The sequence below is a fragment of the Anas acuta genome, chromosome 5 (assembly GCF_963932015.1).
Source record: "Anas acuta chromosome 5, bAnaAcu1.1, whole genome shotgun sequence".
Lineage (NCBI taxonomy): Eukaryota > Metazoa > Chordata > Aves > Anseriformes > Anatidae > Anas > Anas acuta.
The window spans coordinates 35,113,850-35,127,299 of record NC_088983.1 but is presented as its reverse complement, the minus strand read 5'-3'; the positions used below and the strand labels follow the sequence as shown (position 1 = coordinate 35,127,299).

Here is a 13,450-nt window from a genome sequence, read left to right as displayed (position 1 = left end):
TGAATAGTAGCATACATCTACATTACAAATGGCTGAGATACACTGAATGTTCTCAGCTCCCTGACAGTTAGGTACAAATGTTGAATACCCCATCTTGCTGGGCTTAGCTGTGTGGAAACGTTATGGGTGGTCATCCTAGGAGAACATGGCAGGTCTTCTGGATAGAAAAAGAAGGAAGTAGTTCACATCCTGACTTAAGCATATGCTCCAGGCCTGTTGTTCTTTCAGGGCCACTAGGCTTTACTGGCCCTGGCCAACCTCCCTCCACTCTGCACGTAGCCTGGGAGGCCATTTGAGCCCCCAGGGTTGTCAGCCCTAACACAGTGACACCACAGCAGGGCCAGGCTCCAGCTCTCCACAGCCCTGCCCTGCCTGGGTGCAGGCCCAAAGAACCAGGCCCACCCACAGGCCCATGTCTTGGCCTTGGCCTGTCCTGTCCCTAGGGATAGGCCCAATGTTTGGGCCTGGGCTTCCCCTGGCCTGCCCTTCTTTCTCCCTGTTTGGGGTGGTGGGACAGGCCTGGCTGTCAGGCCCAGCCCTGCCCTGATGCCCCTAGGAGCCCTCACTGCTGGCCCCCTGCCCACAGGGAGCAGCCAGCTATCCTGGCACCTTGACAGTTTTTGTTTTTTTTTGCCTCCCTCATTAACCTTTCTGTTAGCAATTAACTATTCTCTAAGCAATTATTATTCAAACTTAGCAAAGCTGCATTTTTCCCTGGAGACTTCCTATTAGCCAAGGCTTTGGCAATGAAACCATTATGGAATAAATGACCGCAGTGATAACTTTCTTTTGTAAAGCATTTGTTTTCACCCTTCTTTCACAGATGTTTCAACAATGGGGCTACAATTCAAGGGTGTGTTAAACCAAACATAAACCTTTCAGAAACTGTAAACCGCAGAAAGCTGATGTTTATCAAGCAACAGTAGTGTAGTGTTATTTGAGAAACAGTGGGAAAGATTGAAAAGACGCACTCTATTTTGACTATAGTTTTAAACTACAGAAGTGCCACATAAAATGACAGCGACACTTAGGGAATCGATTCCATATTACTCATCTTATCATAGGCAGCTGTATCTATTTTCAGTGGGTAACAATTTTACAGGGCCTTGTACTTCCGATAGAAAGAATTTCAAATGTTAACTTGCAACGTCAATATTTTCCCACAAGTCTTGATGTTGGCACTGAGATTTGTTATCATATCTGAATGGAATCTCGTAACTGTGTGATGCATTTCCAGAAGTCAAAATAACAACTTTTCGGCATACAAATAGATGCTTCAATTGCAGCTCAATGGAATAAAGGTATGTGAGCTGCTGGGCTAAAAGTGGGCACTAACCTCATCTAAAACCTCTCAGGCATAGCATGGATATCAGTAATCATGTGCTTTTAGCAGTGACCATTGAAATGGTATAACATGATGTTTTATTGATGCTTCTCAGTTTGGAAAGGCAGCACAAAGAGTCACGGAATAATTTAGCTTGACTATCTCTAGGCCAGTAAAGGTGCCCACTGAGCAGGGAAAGACTGGGTGGAAAAACCTGGCTGAGATTTAGTTTGCTTGTACCTGTGACTACAGACCTTCACTGCTCGCTTTGGACTGTACAGTAAATTGATGTTTGTTTTCATAGCTTAGTGATAGCATTGGAGTTGTATAAAGTTATTATTTTAAAGGATGTATAAAATTATTATTTTAAATTATAAATTATGCTGACTTGGTAGTCCATGTTCAGGTATATAAACTTCGTAGATCATCTCATCCCTGCAATGCATGACCGGGATGCGCAGTCCTCTGTCGCGTGTAGTTTCTTATCCATCTCATCAAACTGACTGAGAAGTGTTCCAAGGGCCCTCTTTGAAGTGTTTCTGCATACTGCCAACATTTTTAGTCAAATCCCATTCATAGCACCTTTTCTAGTGCATGTTTCATATATAAAAATATATATTATATCCTATATATTCTACTATTTAATGCTATGTTTAGTACCGTTAATACTGTTTAGTACTATATATTGTACTATATGCTGAGAATCTCTTTAAAGGCAAAGTCTGTGGTTCCAGTGATTCAGAGGCACAACTCTTTTATTTGCTTGTTATATCAGATTCAGTTGGCCTGATAACTGCAGATGCTCCAACTGTATCAGTATTGTATTTATCAAGGAATTGATGAAAACAATGCACTGTTCATAAAAATGAAATCATTGACCTTCTAAACTTTTGGACCACTACAGTCTGTTTACTAAAGAGCAGTGAGAGCATGTGGTGCCAGGGTCACGTGTCTCATCAATGTTGCCAGAAGATAGATATTTCTGGTGTTTTAAAAGGCAGTAGAGCTAGACGTTAACTGACTGTCCTTTCTGAGATTTTCAGAAGTCAAGTAAGATGCTTGTGTACTTCGTCTGGCATTTCCTGAGACGTTAGAGTATATACTTACTGCAGATAAATAAATGGTCTGCGTTCTTGTATGCATGCAAAGTTGAAGTGAGGGGAGAATGAAGCCAAGTGAATTGGTAACAGTCATGACGTTTTTAGACTTTTAGTTCCAGGGTCCAGCAGGGCCTGGGATTTAGTCATACTGGCTGACAATGGATAAAAGCATTCCAGAGTCTGAGCAGAGCAGAAACAGAAATTAGCTGATAGCGTCTGAAAACATCTTGTTATCAGATTAAATAATAATAGATTTCATATGTATTATAAATATTCTGCTTTATATTTGCCTGTACGCGCATGCATGCAGGTTCCTGAAGTAATGAGGACTCTGCACAGATTTCTAAACGTGTGAGTTGAGTCCCTATTATAAAATGTTTCTAACACCATACAGCTTTGGAAGTCTTCTTCTGGCTGACACTTCTTTTGGGGTGTACATAAATGGAGTGATACTGAGAAAATGATTGTTCCTGCACTCTGCTTATGCATAAGCCTTACAACAAAGAGTCCCTGCAGATTTTGCTCTCTATAGAAAAATAAAGAATGCTACTTCTGTAGGAGGGATATTGGAATATTTATCACTTCGGTGTGTGTTCAGGGAAAGGTTTTCTATCCTAACTACCTTCCAGTAATCTGACTTTCAAATGCTCCTCCTCTGGATTTTTATCTGCATGTTTTCTTCTCCCTTATGCTGACTGAAAGGTTCCTTGTTTCCAGGGTGAGCTAATACTGCTCCTAAATCAGTCAGCTGATATAGAGGAGTAAGACTACAGAGAAATGGAGTGGTAGCATGTTTCATTCTTCTGGGAGTAAGGGAGGAGGGATTACAGGGGGCAGAATTAGGTGCCTGAAAGAAAAACTTGGGAAAGTAAGATGCTTTTCTGAAAGCTAAAACTCTATTGATGGGATTACTCCCGGAAAGGCAAATGAAAATGCAGAAGACTAACACTGAGCTGAATATTTGGAACAAAAGAATGGGAGAAAGGTTTGGCAAGGGGTCTGGGAGATGTTGACATGGCAGAAAGAAGGTATGTGGAAGTGGCTGTAACCTGGGTAGTGCCACTGAGTGAGCAGGGTGAAGGCAAACAGTTAGTCTGAACCAGAAAACTGGTCCTGAAGGATTTTGCCTACAGGGGGGTTAGAAAGAATTGCACAAAACTTGCAAAAAACAAAAGGAAGTCAAATAGCATGAGCCAAGAAGAAAGTGCTTCACATTAGAGTAACAGAGGCAGGAATAATAGGGGGTGGATCTGGAGCTAGATAGCTGTGGGTATTGTGGTAGCAACTGCATAAATATGGTAAGATGATATCTCTGAATGTGTTGCTCTGCCAGCAGCAGGGAATTACTCCTGAAAAGAAAGTGAGAGAAATTAAAAACAAGGCTGTAACTCAAGGACTTGGAGTCAGGCAGGGAGCATGTGCAGAAAATTACAAGAACTGTCTGAATGACCAGGGAGGGTTAACCCATGCATCTTGCCCAAGCTGGATTCATTGGATAATATATTAGGATAGTTCCTATTTCTAGCAGAGACTTAGATGTCTTATGGTTAACTGAAGTAAAAAATATGTTTGAAAAGTGAGGAGCTTACGCTCTGCAAATAGATAATGATGTTGTGAAGTGATGCCTGCTTGCAATACCCACCTCTCAGAAGCTGATACTTAATGTGCAAGAAAAGAGACACCTGGACCTACCAAGGCCACGTGCAAGTCTCACTGCACAGAGTTAACAAACTTTTGCTGTCTTTCAATGCATGAATAACTACTGCAACTAGACGACCACGTGGATTCTTGTTTGAATAGATAGATTCTTGTTAGTATAGATAGAAAACTGATTAAATTCCCAAATGTGCACCTATCTTTGTAATCCTTCTACCAGAGCAGAAATGTGGCTTGTTGTCCATGACCTGAGTTCTAGAGTAATGTACCACAAGCAATATCTACTCTGGATCCTCACATGTTACTGGAAGAATTTCCAGACTGTTAAAACGAGAGGAAAAAGGAGAAGGAGATTGTAAAGATATATTTTCTGACTCCTTTCTGTGTCTTCCTCTGCCTTTCTGTTCCATATTAACCCAAATACCTAAATGCCCAAATGTTATGCATTACCTTCTCAGCTGTATAATGCATAAATAAATTGCCGTAACTGGTGCAGCTACACAGCAAGCCATGTCTACAGCAAATCCCCTGCAGTGTTGTTCCCCGAATTTACCGTCTTTTTCTAAACATTGCATCTTGCAATTTTTTTTTTTTGAGACAAGGATTTGAGGTTCAGGGGCTCTATTGATATGGTCTGGAGTGACAATGCTCATGGTCCCTGAAATAAGTTTGTTTCTACTGCCTTGCCAAGAGGGAGATGTTATCCTTTTTCAGATGGCTATTCCGAAGTGCTGAGATTCTCTCTAGGAACAGACAAACAGTTTAAGGGAAATTATAAAGTTGGACGTGCTGTATGGCTTCAGGAAGCTAATACTACTAGTTGTTAGGGGCTTGGCTTTTCTCATGTATTGTTCTCTGCCATCTTTCATACCTAGGAATAGAGCTCAGCAACACAGTGTCTTTTGTAAGAGAACAGATTGGAGCTCTAATTCATTTCCATTGTTTCTGGTTTTCCTGTGTTGCCATGTCTGTTTGATATGTCTATGTTTTGTGTTATTTATAGGGACGCAGGATGAAACGGCAGACTGATGTCTGGGGAAGCTGGGGTGAATGGGGCAAGTGCAGTCGGAGCTGTGGTGGTGGAGTCAGCTTTCGGCAACGGCGCTGCTATTCCCAAAGGTGAAAGATAACCTCCTTTACTGAGCTCCTGCATGTATGGTCCAACATACATTCAGAACCAAAATCGCTTTGTGTTTGGTTCCAGGGGAAAAAAGTCACCTGCGTCCACTTTACATGATCCTTAACTTCAGTCACATCACTGCTCTTTTGAAGACACTCTTTGATATGTCTTTGCTTTGCCTCCTTTGCTAGAAGACAGTGGTCTCTCTGTGAGATCTGAGGCTGTATAATTGGTATGGCAGCAGCTGTTCAATCAGGTCTAGTGTGGAAAGCCTGGGGGAGTGGGGAGAGAGCTCAGAGCATCGTGTTTCTCTCCCAAGAGCCAGTGGCTATGCCAAGGCTTTCTCAGACTTAGCATTTCCAAGAAGGTAAATTTCCCCAGGAGAAACAGAAGAGTGGAGTTGTCTCAAGCAGTGATAATGCAGTGCCGTCTCATTTGCAGCTGGGTTAGATGTAGTGAAGACAATGACTGGGAGTGCACATGTAGGGAACAGCAGATGTGAGAGCTCCTGTTGTGGACAAAATGCAAGAAAATGGAAAAAAAAAAGAAAAAAAGAAAAAGCCAGAGCCTCAATAACACCTTGAAAAAAATATCAGCCCCTTTATATTTAGAGAAATTAGAGGGGGTTTGTTTGTCTGTTTGTTTTTTAATAGAAGAATTCAGTGTTATCCAGAACTGCTTCTTCCCATCCAACTTAAAGAAAGGTCTTTTTTAAAGGCTGTCTGTCATAGGATACACCTATGTCTTGTTGCCAAGCCAGAATCCCATGGGGCCTGTCTCTTCATTTTAGAAGTGCTGAGATATTAGACATTGGTTGGCTTTTCAGGTCAATTTCCTCTACAGCTGTTATTTTCCATAATTGTCAGCTGGAAACATTTGACCAGAACCAGGGTGTTGCACATTTTTCATGGGCATATTTCTCTTCCCTACTAATGGGTCTAATATGTGCATAAACAGCATGGTAAGTGAAGTGCATACCTATTCTGAATTGGCTACTACTCTCCTGCTCAAAGCACGTGTCTGGGTCAGGTAAGGACACATCAGCTTGTGCTAGTGGACGAAGGACAAAAAGCTCTGCTTCTATTAATTAGTGAAAAAATAACCCTGAAGAGCTATCCTGCAATTGTTCTTGGTGAGTGTCTCATTCATGCCAGAATGCAAACCATAGCAGAAAATACCACTAGCAGATATAAATTCGTTTTAATAAAAAAAAAAAAAGTGCATTTTAGTTATATTATTATGCTGCTTTGGGAAACTGTGTGAGTACGATATGCTCAATGTGAAGGTGATTTGTATTGTCTACCATGAGATGATTTTTTGCCTGTATATTCTTCAAAGAGCTTCATGTTTTTTTTTCTGTCTTTCAGGACAGAAGGTGCTTCCAGTTGCATTGGACCAACTCGAAGCTATCGCTCATGCAATATTCAGGTACAATACTTGTTTGTAGTCTGTGTTTTTTTGTTTGTTTTGTTTTTGCTTGCCTGTTGCTCCTTTTCCCCAAACAAATCATTCATGTTCAGAAGTAATTGTTAGATTCTGTCTCTCTGGCATCACTGAGGAATGATGTTCATCAGCAGTACCTCATCAAAAGCATATTGGTCCCAGACAAGAATTTATGCTGCTGATTTTATATGGGAGCCAGGAGGGACAGGTTTTAATTGTACACTTAGTTGTCCTCCTTTTCATAATGGCCCTGAGCACGTGTTTTCTCCTCCAAACAGAGCTGCCCAGAAGGCTCCAGGGATTTCCGGGCAGAGCAATGTGCAGAGTTCGATGGGACAGAATTCCAAGGAAAGAAATACACGTGGCTTCCGTATTACGGAGGTAATAAGTCTTACAAAGTAGAGTTATTCTTCATCCCTGACTATCAGGTTTGTTTTGAAGTGACTGTAATGTATTTGACTATACTTTTGTAGTAGGTACTTCCTCAGCTGGAGTAGCAGGAGGGTTTGAGGCATGGAAAAATCCTTTTGCCAGCTGCAAAGCATTGCTCTCACAAAGACACAATGGGCCAAGAGACACAAACCACTGCAGCAGTATATAGTTGTCTATTGTAACAGTCGTTCTTTCAGAAACATTGCACAAGAAAGCTGGAACTGCCTGCAGCTAGATCCTAAAATAATAAAGAAGCAGCAGCTCTGCTGTATTTTTCAATATTGGTGGAAATACCAGCATGACAAATGAGAAACAAATGCATATGATTAGTAACTCCTTCAGAAGACATGACTTTATGATGAACCAATTCAGAAGGCAGGTATAGGAAGCCAGAGGTCCTTGATCTGAGCTTTGATATAGTTAACAGTGGCTTAATGAATTATGAGGGATTTCAAGATGGATTTAAAGTTTTGCTTGTTGGCTGTTAAAGTAACAGCTCTCTTGTGTTCTGTACCAGCTCTTGTTCTCATCCTAGAAAGCTTTGTACACAGAACTAAGGAACAACCAAATATCTACCAGGCCCAACATCCCCTCTCCACCACTAGCCAAACAGGGTGCCCAAGGAAAAGGATGCATGTCCTTAGGCTTTTTCAGGGTACTTTTCTATAATCCAGCAGTTTGTGACCCAAAAATTCACTCAATATCTGTCACTTAATATTAGTCCACCCCTCTGTTTCTGCTCTTGTGATATAATACTAGGCTCCTGATGTATTAGCAAGCTGTGGTATGTAATGTTTGTTTTTTCTCTCCTGCCAGCACCCAATAAATGTGAGTTAAACTGTATTCCCAAGGGAGAAAACTTCTACTACAGGCACAAGGAAGCTGTGGTAGATGGGACTACCTGTGAACCTGGCAAGCGGGATATCTGTGTAGAGGGAGTTTGTCAGGTGAGTCATCCTGTTGTTTCCTTCCTTTACTATTGCTTCCGTCAGTCTTTTAGGTGCTTTCCTTTGTTCTTCTTGGCCCTTCATAATAATACCTGGAAAGTGCATTCATTCAGTTTCTGAGGTGCTGAGGGACATGTTAACAGCTCTTATCTCTCTGTCTCTGGAAGTAAAACAGAAGATGCCAACTCTGTCCTTCCACTGACAGCTCCTTCCCTGACTTCCCAGACTCCCTAGACTCATGTTTTCTCATTAAATCAGTCCAACATTTGGCCATTTTTTCTTTCTTTCCCTCATTGTTATGGTTTAGTCATATTGATGCCCCTGTGCTCTGACAGGCCGTTGGCTGCGATAACATACTGGAATCTGCCAAGAAGGAGGACAAGTGCCTGCAGTGTGGAGGAGATGGCAGCACCTGCTATGGTGTGAAGGGCACTTTTGATGTGCCCAACCTTCCCAAAGGTACAAATAATCTGGGTAGTTCAGGCAGGTGACAAGGGAAGAGGTAAACCTAAACCGAAGCTGCTGCAAGGGCTGGTGGGAACACCTGCTCACATTATTGATATCGGCAAGCTTGAGTGTTCACTTGAAATGTTAGTATGGCACGTGGCTCTTCAGCTGTTCTACCATCAGAGAACGCACTGATTGCCTCACCCTGGGAATCACTTCCTTAGTCTCAGTACAGCCTAATGTACTTGCCATGCTGCCGGTGTCTTTCTCTGTTCCAGCAGGTGCTATAAATGTACATATGAATATTTCTATATATCTCCTTCATAAGACTACCCCCCTACCCAGTGCCTTGACAGTCCCACTGGAATTTCTGCAAGGCTAGAAATGGAACTGCATCTTCTGCATTTGGCCAGTTTTGAGTCATTTCAAGACAACAACTGCACCATGCTCAAATCTCTCTGGGATGAGCTCCAATATAGAACTTGATGAAATGCTAAAGGATTTAATATATAAAAAAAAAAAAAAGACTTTGCACTAGCCCCTGTGATTACTTTTCTGAGGTGAAGTTGCAACTTTATGCACATGAACTGGCCCCTTGAGACTTTTTGGTGAAACTATTCAGAATGCAGACAAAATGGCAGCTGAAATGCTTCGAGCCACCACCATAAAGCTCATCCAGTTGTTCAGGCACTAATGAAACTTGGAGAATTATTGGCACAAAAGTGTAACTTTTTGATATCCGCAGATAGATATTGAATAATCCCTTTCATTTTTCTTCAGGGTACAATCAAATCTTTATCATTCCTGTGGGAGCCACCAGCATCCAAATTAAGGAGGTTATGCCCAGCAGGAACTTTTTGGGTAAGTCTGATATCAGAACCTGTGTTTCAGTCTGTTTGGACTTCAGACTGCATTAAAATTTGGTTTTCAGGTACAATGGGCTTTGGGCCTTGAGAGCTTGATACAGCAGAGGAAAAAATACTTCGAAAATCATGATCTGAATATTGAGTATCTTTGATGTTACAGTGATGCTCAACTCTGAGCTTCAGGTTTACCTCATTTTCAGTGACTAAATGGTAAAGGTAAAGACAGGACAGGAATATGCTGAAGGGATTTGGCTGTGCAGCAAGAGACTGCTTTCTCTGCAGCAGAGCTGGCAAGAAAGCACTAGAGGGCTTGATGTTCACCTTTATTTGCTGCATGTGTGATTCAATATTAAGTAAAAACAGAAGCACACTTGTTGAATTCTTATGGTCCTCTTGATATATGAATTTTTGCTGTGTTGGTAGATGCTGACATATTAGACTGTCACCACACTTTAGAGGATTGCAATACTGTTGCAAAGGAGCTGGGGCTCAAATGGTGGAGCTGAGAGCTCTGCGGGTTGCCAGTACCCTGAAAGTCTAGAGCAGGCACTGTCTTGCAGAATCTATAACCAGGATTCAAGTTATAGGTGTGTTAATTTACTTCCTTTTCTTCTCTGGCATGTGGGTTTGTCCAGCTGTCAAGAACGTGAGGGGGGAATATTATCTGAATGGGCATTGGACAATTGACTTCAGCCGAGCTCTGCACATAGCCAGCACAGTTATGCACTACGACCGTGGCTCAGAAGGTGATCTGGCCCCAGAGCTCCTCCATGCCAGGGGCCCTACCACAGAACCCTTAATCATTGAGGTAAGCGGCTGCGCCTGCCCCCACCGGTACTCGCTCTCTTGCTTTGCGTAGCAGCCCTTGCTTTGTGCCCTGGGTGTGCATTGGTGGGGACTACATGGGAAAGACTACAGAAGAGTAACTGGGCCCCCAGGAGTCTTGCAGAGCTGTAGACCCTTAAGCTAGGTGTTTTTCTTGTAGAAATCACATGGTGTTCTGCTCTGGTTCTGTTGCCCAGTAAGGAGACGTGCAAGGCTTGGTGTTGGCCTCTTGCCTGTTCCCTTGGGTTCTGACTTTAAGAGAAGAGTCAGCACAGAATGGGGTTGGGGGAGGGATAGGCTTTAGGGCGCTGCATGTTATGGTGTGCTGTAGGCACATGTGCTGTAGGGTCAGGGTATTACTGTTACAGAGCATGTAGATCTTCTGCCTATGAGAGAAATAAATGCACTCTTCTCTGAAACATGATGCTCCCTCGAGCATCACAGAAGGCAAGGAGAAAATACAGTCTAGAGAACAAGTACTCCCTGTACTGGAGGGAAGCAAGTCAGCTTGAGCCCTCAGGAACGATGGGGAAATGCTGTGAAGGGCAAAAGTGCTGCTGCTATTTCTTTGACTTTATCCCATGCTTTCATAGCTCATCAGTCAGGAGCCAAACCCAGGGGTGCAGTATGAATACTACCTGCCTGTGCAAGGACAGACCTCGGGTTACAGCTGGAGTTACAGTTCATGGAGTGAGTGCAGCTCTGAGTGTGGAGGAGGTAAGGGGACAGCACCTGGTCTCTGGCAGCTTGGTTCAGGGTTTATATCCACACCCTGAAGACACTGTGTGACTGTGTGCTGCCCTCTGCAGCTGCTTCTCAGCGGTTTCCTGCTGGAAGAGAGCACAGATCTCTACAGGGGGCCATTAAGGTTTTGTCAAGGGAGAGTCACACATGGAGTCACAGGAGGACTGTGCCCCTTGCATTGACCTGTCTTATGTCACATCTTAGTCCTCAGACCAGTTACTAGGATCTGTTAAGACTCTTCATGAGTTACCTTTTGTTTTGTTCAGCTGTGTCCTTTTCAGGCCTTTTCAGCCACTTGAGAGGTCCTCTCCAAAATGACCTGGCCTACAAAACCAAGGTTCATCATACCTCTATAGCTCTGTCATAGCCTGAAAGATTCCCTCTCTCTGAGGGGATAGATTGTTGGATCTCCTGGGGTGTCACAACATGTTCAGTTTGCAGCTTCTTCTGTAAGCCAAGCTATGGATTTTAAGCTAAAAAACAAATCAACAAACAAACAAAAACAACAATTGAGCCAAAATCTCCAGCTAACAAGTCTGTAGAGCTGCTCTCTTTCTTCTGGTCTTCTGTGCTGATGGTCATTTCAATAACTTTTGCCATGCTGTGGTTGTAGGAGTTGATGTTGTCTTTGCTGGGTGCTCTCATCCTGTAGAAAGCGTGAAGAGTTTGAAGTTTTTCTCCGGTGTCTGCTCTTTACAAGATTGATCTTCTGGGTCTAACAGGAGGTCCACAGATCTGCCGCTGCATGCTGCACACACCAAGCAGCATTCCTTGATAAGCAATGTATGGATGTGGCACTTCTCTTGTGAGTCACAATCCACTCAAATAACAGGGAAAGGCCCCTAAGCTGCACAGAACTATTTTGTCTCTTCTGCATTTCCTGTGGACTGAGATATTGTGGGTAGGCATCATTCATACATCTAGTGACAGGCCAAGAGCTGCACCTGATTTTTTTACAGGTTGATGGGTGCAGGTGTGAATTCTGTACTACTTTAGGATCTTGTCTTGGCAACACCACTGCATTTCAAACACAGGTCAGGATACTCTCTTGTTTCTCCTTTAGGATTCCAGTCCCGTTTGGTGTTTTGTACCATTGACAATGAAATTTATCCAGACTATATGTGCAGGAATAAACCACAACCAGACAATAACCGGACATGTGGCCGTCAGACTTGTCCCCAGACAAAACGGTAAGGTTTCCTTTCCATTTGTGGGCTCTAACTTCTTCCTGAGGTGCTTTGGAACCAGGAAAAAGAATGACCCTCCCACTACCACCCTCCAGCATGGTGCTCTCCAAGGAAATGTTTCACTTCTTAGAGAAAGCCCAAGACAAAGGATAGTGATGTTAACACTATAACAAGCGTTTTTATGTGCAAAAGGGCTTGGTATGTCTTATGTTCATTTCACAGATCAATTACATTTTCTTTCTAGCATCTGATTGTGGAAGATAGTCTGCTAGAGTTAATGTGCTAGCCCATATAGGATGTAGGAAACAGATTCTGAGATTTTTGTTCTCTTCAACTGGAGCTTACAAAAAAAAGAGGAGTAGGTTTGAGCCAGTATAATTTCATGTCATTTCTGCATTTTGAGTGTCCTTGCTCTTCAAAAGGGATGAATCCTGGAATCTATTCCATCTCTAGCATTTTCAAATCCCTTTACTGAACCATTTCACCTTTGTCCCTTGCTTACGTAGCTTTGCAGTTGGCTTTACTTGGCTCTTATGGGCATCCAGACAGGTAACCAGAGCCTCAACTGCATATCTCACTGTGTACCTGGTGTGTATTGTGGAGGCCTGTGAGTGTTCTGTTATGGGCCAGAGGGCACCTGAAAAACTGGGAGCATTTCTGAATACGATAGCCCATAGCTACTTTCTGTAAGTGCTTTAAATCCTTTGTTCTGTGTATAAAGGACATCTTACATCTATGCACCACAAGCCTGGAGCCACAGTGGAGCACGGAGCTCTCAGATGAAGAGGTAACGAGGAGACTTTAGAAAGCACAGGAAGGCAGCTGCTCTCTTCTGCTCTCCACCTAGTTTCCTACTGGAGGATGTGGGGGCTTTCCTCTGGCACTGGTGCTAGCAGGTGGTGCTTTGCTTTTGATTCTTGCCAATGAAAATGATGGTGGAGGGTGCTGGCTGGCTAAGCTTTGCTTAGGTGATTGTGAGTGGTCCTGGTAACCTAACTTTTAGGGGACAGTTTCTTCATAGCTTTTGGCTAGATAATTATTGCATTTTCTCTGGAATTAGTTTAGAGAGGTAAAAAAATGTTCTGGAAATTTTTGTTTGGTTAATCAAGATAAATAACAAAGGAAAAAGAGCATGATGGATTAGGGCCATTGAAACATTGGCCAAAATTCCAGTGTGCCATGGAAAAGCCTCAGAGTTCTTCAAAAGCTCTTCTCTTTTTGGCATAGGCCCCATATCACACAGAAAATTGCCTTTATACTGTGATGAGCGCAAGGATACTTACAATATACAGCGAGGTATTAGAAGTAAAAAAGATCAAAGGCAAAACAAGTGCTCCCTAGCAAACTGCTACTAGCTTA

General features: G+C 42.8%; 1 protein-coding gene across 7 annotated transcripts in view; it reads left to right on the top strand.

Moving 5' to 3' along the window:
* Positions 1 to 13,450, top strand: part of PAPLN (papilin, proteoglycan like sulfated glycoprotein) — a 50,331-nt gene that overhangs the window by 17,180 nt on the left and 19,701 nt on the right. For 6 of the 7 annotated variants that reach the window (XM_068684037.1, XM_068684034.1, XM_068684033.1 and 3 more), the window contains 10 exons: positions 5,084 to 5,199; positions 6,568 to 6,628; positions 6,922 to 7,024; positions 7,892 to 8,022; positions 8,358 to 8,481; positions 9,250 to 9,330; positions 9,971 to 10,143; positions 10,754 to 10,877; positions 11,968 to 12,094; positions 12,813 to 12,878. In XM_068684037.1, coding sequence (XP_068540138.1) covers positions 5,093 to 5,199; positions 6,568 to 6,628; positions 6,922 to 7,024; positions 7,892 to 8,022; positions 8,358 to 8,481; positions 9,250 to 9,330; positions 9,971 to 10,143; positions 10,754 to 10,877; positions 11,968 to 12,094; positions 12,813 to 12,878 — 1,097 coding nt within the window. In that variant the 5' untranslated portion in view covers positions 5,084 to 5,092. The remainder of the gene's footprint in view (positions 1 to 5,083; positions 5,200 to 6,567; positions 6,629 to 6,921; positions 7,025 to 7,891; positions 8,023 to 8,357; positions 8,482 to 9,249; positions 9,331 to 9,970; positions 10,144 to 10,753; positions 10,878 to 11,967; positions 12,095 to 12,812; positions 12,879 to 13,450) is intronic. The other variant, XM_068684036.1, reaches the window with a different exon arrangement.